This window comes from Ictalurus furcatus, chromosome 17 (assembly GCF_023375685.1).
Source record: "Ictalurus furcatus strain D&B chromosome 17, Billie_1.0, whole genome shotgun sequence".
In the NCBI taxonomy this organism is placed as follows: Eukaryota; Metazoa; Chordata; class Actinopteri; order Siluriformes; family Ictaluridae; genus Ictalurus; species Ictalurus furcatus.
In genome coordinates, this window is record NC_071271.1 from 3,031,513 (window position 1) to 3,037,574 (window position 6,062).

At 37.9% G+C, this 6,062-nt stretch overlaps 1 protein-coding gene across 2 annotated transcripts; it reads left to right on the forward strand.

Moving 5' to 3' along the window:
- Positions 1-714: 714 nt before the first annotated feature.
- Positions 715-5,967, forward strand: psma6l (proteasome 20S subunit alpha 6, like). 2 transcript variants are annotated; one of them, XM_053647626.1, is made up of 7 exons: positions 715-934; positions 2,277-2,371; positions 3,532-3,613; positions 3,709-3,864; positions 4,104-4,282; positions 5,021-5,115; positions 5,631-5,967. In XM_053647626.1, exons 1-7 carry the CDS (start codon positions 859-861, stop codon positions 5,686-5,688), a joined length of 741 nt encoding a protein of 246 aa, XP_053503601.1. In that variant the 5' UTR covers positions 715-858; the 3' UTR covers positions 5,689-5,967. The 2 variants fall into 2 exon arrangements, with proteins under 2 accessions (XP_053503601.1, XP_053503600.1); XM_053647625.1 differs by lacking the exon at positions 5,631-5,967 and having other exon boundaries at positions 5,021-5,603.
- The last annotated feature ends 95 nt before the right edge of the window (positions 5,968-6,062 follow it).

The window sequence follows — 6,062 nt, forward strand, 5'->3', positions numbered from 1 at the left end:
TTTGCAAATAAAACAAATGATCCTTCTATAATATTTCACATCTTATTGACCTATATATAAATTAATAATCAGTATGAAACTAGGAGAACGTTGAGAGAAGGTTGGTACTCAAATTTTTAGCATTTCGACATTCCAGATATAATAATAATAATAATAATAATAATAATAATAATAATAATAATAATTTTTAATAAGTTGTAATATCACATCGATGGTGGAAAAAGTTCTGACATGATTGATATGGCATAATATTATTGAGTAACGCAGTGATTATAAAACTATTTAGACTACCATTTGTTTTGTAGTCACTTTAACCATTCTATTGTGATATCATAAAAAAGTGTGGTTTATATTAATTAAAAAAAATAAACCCCCAGTTAATTTCCTATAGCCTAAATGACCAATTTTATGTTACTTGCGCGATTTAATGACGTCATACCCGTTGTCATTTGCATGTCATATAAAATGAATACTGATTATATATTATAAAAATGATAAGAATAATACTAATGATATTGTACACTAATTATATTAAAGTTATTTGTACCTTATAAAAGTTCTCGACTTCCTTGTATTTGATACGAGAGCGATCCAAAACCGCACACTATCCTACTAAGTAGTACGCACATGTCGTACGCTAGATGGAGGCGTGGCTAATTTTTCGGCGTACTGTCTAGTACGGAAGTATGAGAAACAAACGCTCTAACGTAGGCAAAGGCGGCTAAAAGGAAAGTGAAAGTAAAAAAAAAAAACCCAGAGGAAAGCCGCTTTGAGCACACAGGGGTTGAGGAATCTCTCCTCTCAATGTTTAAACTCTAAAGTGTGTCGGATAATCTGTATTTTTAACATTTCTCCACAATGTCTCGGGGTTCAAACGCTGGCTTTGACCGCCATATCACCATCTTCTCTCCAGAAGGGCGCTTGTATCAAGTCGGTAAGTTCCCTCACACACTACCTAGGGGTTATGATATGGAGAATACGATTTGGAGATGCTTCACGCTTATTATTATTTTCCTAGCAAACATCAGATGTGTGTAAAGCTTAGTTTTTAGGCTATAAATCCTGGCCTGTTTGTGGATTAGGTCAGGCGTTGATTATTAAGCAGGTGAACACACACCTGTGTGTGAGTGTTGTGCTCTTAGTGCAAAAAAAATAAATAAAAAATGAAGCTCCAAAAACTACTTTCATAAGTGCACTACATAACCAGGGAGTACGGACCCACTTGCACAAATGATTTATTATTATTTAAAAAATAAAATAAATAAAAATATATCTTCTATACCTTTTCTATGTATGTGCCATAAATCCAGCCAAATCTAGTCCAGTTTTAGACTGTCATGTCATCGTCAGGTCAGCTAGCCTTAGCCTAGCTTAGCTGGTTAGAGGCTAACACTCGCAATGTTAGCTTAGCTTTCTAACATGACGAGTTATCTAGTAAAATTATTATTTTCAAGTCACACTATGAACTAGTTTTATGAACAATATGCAATAAAAAAATGTCCCAAATATTGGCACCACAATAGCCCAATTGTGACTTTGTTTGGTTAGCTTAGCTAGGTATAGCTGAACAAAACTTTAGCTTAGCTAGCATTTTTACTCCTTTGAGCATTTAGAGATAAGTGTCATTTTTAGCAAGTCAGAGGAGAGTTGAACTAGCAACTCAATTGTGTTTGGTTTGTATTATATTAACATTTCATTGGTTGAATCCCAAATGGACGTTTCACTCAATATAAATTCACTGTTTTGATAAATTAATGGCTCCCTGTAGTCTAGATAGTGGATTACTCTCTCAGGAAAACAAAAGGGTACTAAACGGTACTTTTCTTTTTCACTAGAGTGGTACCATTGTACATCTTTGGTATCTTTAGTATATGTATATATCTTTAACCTAGAAAGGTACACTTAGTCTACATTTAAACCCTACCTTTAAATGACGTTAAAGGTAGACTAAATTCACATTTCCAGGTGAATGGTACCAAAGTTTTGTTCCTGAGAGCAGTCAGTTGACCTTAGCTAGTTTTTGATAACAATTGTAATATTAGCGTAACCAAACTGTAGCTAAGTCATTTAAATAATTTAGTGTGTGCGATGAACATTTTAAAAATGAGGAAAATTGTGGCCATTGTGAGAAAAACATTTCCATCATGGACGGCATCGCATCTTTTTCTAGCATACACATTATTTCCGGTCCGTTGAGAGAATTACGTACAAAGCATCTTGACGTCCTCTTGTTTAGCCTTGTGTGTGTGTGTGTGTGTGTTTTTTTTCCCCTTCAGAGTACGCCTTTAAGGCCATCAGTCAGAGCGGACTGACCACCGTGGGCATCAGAGGACAAGACTGTGCCATCGTTGTCACGCAGAAGAAAATTCCAGTACGTCTCAGTACAACCAATCCCAGAAGTATCTTACTTCTCATTTATTCAGATATTGGACCTTAAGTATTAAGCTAGATACGAGCCAATTTATTCGGGAAAAAAAAAAAATCATAGGAACATTAACTCAGAAAATATGGTATTTGTGGAAATTGAGTAAGTTCAAAAAAACGTTTGTATTCTAGGAGAGCTCCTGAATTTGTGTAAAGTTACATAAAAGGACACTCACTAATGTGATTCGATTCAAATCGTGTAATTGGCAGTGAGTCACTGCGATTTTATATATGGATTATATTCGTGAAACTGAGTCATCTTATATTAACGACTTGAAAGAAAATGATCCGAATTAATTAACCGATTCAGACAAAAATACGACTAGCCATTTAATTAGGACAAAAGGGGCAAGAGTCACTGTGTGTCTGAGATAGCTATCGGTAGCTGTATTATCGGACGATTTAGCACACACTGCATTTAGGAGGCTCTCTTTCACCGTATGGTTGCCATTTTATCATTTTAAACTCTCTGTGAGCGTTGCATTTTATTGAGTTTTGTGGGCTTTACTTATTGCAAATAAGCTGTGCCATGAACACACTTGGTCATTTATGGCTGAGTTGTGTTTATCAACATACTCACGTTATTATGAAGACTATCTTTTTTAGACTTTACTTTTGTAAAGTTTGGCGAGGAAAATGTTGACACAAGACTTTATTAAATGTTTTGATAAATAATCGTCCAAGTTTGCAACAAAGGCAGGATGAGCTAATAGGATTAGAGTTAACCGTGATCTTCAATTTCAACATTCATCAGTCCCTTATTTCTAATCTCACCTGAGCACACACACTTGCCACCAAGCATTCAGGGCTGCATTTCCATCTTGCTAGTTTATATTGAGATAACGTGACAACAAATGATAGAATAAAGCGATATTAAGCAAACTTCATCCTCCAGCATTTGGAGTAAGAAAGATATGATGTATTTAATTTAGATTTCAGTGTTCAGGCAGGCTTTTAAGTTAGACAAAAATGGAAAGAGAGAGAGAAAGCAAGATGTTCTTGAGTTACACTCTGCAACAGAGTAATTTTGTTATGCTGGTGTGTGTGTGTGTGTGTGTGTGTATGTATGTGTGTGTTTTCGATTATTCTCTCTCCTCACACGTGCAGGACAAGCTTCTGGACGCTTCTACGATTACAAACATGTTCCGCCTCACGCCGCGCATTGGATGTGTGATGACTGGACATTATGGTGAGGCTCTCATCTTCTCATCTTACACACTCACACACACACACACACACACACACACATGCACACTTACTGTCTTCGTGTTGTGTGTTCTGTAGCCGACAGCCGCTCTCAGGTGCACCGTGCCCGCGTGGAGGCCGCTGAATGGAAGTATAAGAATGGGTATGACATCACGGCGGACATGTTGTGTCGACGCATCGCTGATATCTCGCAGGTTTACACACAAAACGCTGAGATGAGGCCTCTGGGCTGCTGTGAGTTCACTTCCTGTTCATTCTTTACTATTTCCTGCTTAGCTTGGAACTGAAATGGAGTGAAGTAGGATTATATTATACGAGTTTACAGAAAATAGCCCATGATACTGATACAGCCTCCTACAAACACTAACTACATATGGGTGGGACTAGATTATTCCAAGCCCAACTGCATATAAGACTATTATCCTTCATAATGAACAAATTCCTTATTATTTCATGTGATTGACCTGCGTTAGGTATGATGCTGATAGCTGTGGATCCTCAGCATGGCCCCGTCCTGTATAAGTGCGACCCGGCCGGGTATTTCTGCGGTTTTCACGCCACGGCTGTCGGAGCCAAACAGACGGAGGCCAACAGCTACCTGGAGAAAAAAATGAAGAAAAAACCAGAGCTTACTTTTGACAGGACAGTAGAGGTAGCGCAGCATTCCTGCACTGAGTAAACTGATCAAAATGATTTGCTTTATTACCTTCATCACATTCCACCTTATTGCGTCATTGACATTATTTGTGTCCTGACGTAAACCTGCCAGTGTTCCAATAACGTTTTTTAATCACATCAGAACCTACGATTTCGCAACAGGAATTCACTCTTGGCCAAATGAGCAAATTCCTTGGTAGCTTCGTAACTAGTCGTATTTCTAGGAAAAGTATCCACTTTGTTTTAAGTCATATGAAGTCTTGTTGAAAGTAATTTACAAACACATCCGAGGAAATAGTTGATATTCCTAACTGTTTTGCGAAACCACCGTCGTGAGATTACAAGCTTGCTTACTCGAGTGATCCAAAACTGCAGGTGGCGCTATTAAAATTTTATAACAATTTCCATGAAAAAAGATTGGAAAAATAGTCTCGTAGGTTACATCTTGTCGTGAATCTGTTTGAGCGTGCCACGTTCGTAACGATTTAGCTAGCTTACTTACAAGTTGCCTAGCAACACCATTCGTCTGACTTTTCAACCGCATAAATGGCGAATGTGTTGCATACCAAAAACCTTCATACAAAGCCATATCAGCTCATGAAGATCCTGATTTGCTGGATCAATTACGCTTTGAAGTCTACACTGACGTCGACTCGAACCTTTGACTAAATACAGTGTTAGAAACGCGTCCTTGGTGTGTGTTTGAGTGTTGTGTTCTGCTCCCGTCCTCTAGTTGGCGATCTCCTGCCTCTCGTCAGTCTTATCGATGGACTTTAAGGCCACTGAGCTGGAGGTGGGCGTGGTTAGTAAAGACAAGCCCAAGTTCAGGTATGAAGCTAAAACATGTAATGAGTACGAACAGCTGTCAATCAAGTTTGTTATTACTGTAATTCCTTTCTCTTTTCAGTGATGAGCGAAGCATCTATCCCTCCATCCCTCCCTCCTCTCTCTCCTCTCTCTTCTTCCTGAACTTTTTGTTCCATTGTATACATCTCTTCCTGTCACTCTTCCATTCTCTTTCCAGCTTTCTTTCTCATGGTTCCTTTCTCCCTCTCCCTCAATTTTTACTTTTCTTTCCCTTCTTTCTTTCTTTCTTTTTCTTTCTCTTCAATGTTTTCTTTCTTTCTTTTTTCTTTCGTGCTTTCTTTTGTTGCTCTCTTTCTTTTTTCTAACACGTCTTTCTATCTTTCATTCCTTCATTCTTTCTTTCTTTTTCTCTCTTGTAAATGTTTTCTTTCTTTCTTTCTTTCTTTCTCTTGCATTCTTTGTGACCTCAATGCTTCCTTTCTTTTAACTATTTTAACTAATGTTTCTCTCTCTCTCTCTCTCTCTCTCTCTCTCAGAACTCTAAGCGAGAAGGAGATCGAGACTCACCTGGTGGCGATAGCAGAGAGGGAGTAGGCGTGTCTTTATAAACCACGCCCGTCGTAGGTGGGGTCACCATGTTGAACCTGCTGTCATGTTTCAGTATAACTTTTTTTCTAATAATAATTTCTCATAAGAAACACACACCATGTTGCAGTTTTATTGAGTCCCAGATGAGACGAAACATCTTCACCGAGAGGAATTTAATGATGATGATGACATACATGTATATCTCTATAGGTATATATTTTATTATTAAAGACTCCGTTTGACTTGCAGCACATCGCTGAAATAAAACTCAACACCTTAGACCAACAAAAATGTTCTGCTTTTATTTGTTACACCTCAGTGTGCAGCTCTTACTCCGACCACCAGGTGGCAACAAACGCTTAGAAAAACATTTTTATGAG

What these genes read in the sequence shown, in the direction of transcription:
- psma6l (XM_053647625.1), top strand. Translation starts at nt 859, where the DNA reads ATGTCTCGGGGTTCAAACGCTGGCTTTGACCGCCATATCACCATCTTC. An exon ending in AGGGCGCTTGTATCAAGTCG is followed by an intron (nt 935 to 2,276) that starts GTAAGTTCCCTC and finishes TTTCCCCTTCAG; the next exon opens with AGTACGCCTTTAAGGCCATC. An exon ending in TCACGCAGAAGAAAATTCCA is followed by an intron (nt 2,372 to 3,531) that starts GTACGTCTCAGT and finishes TCACACGTGCAG; the next exon opens with GACAAGCTTCTGGACGCTTC.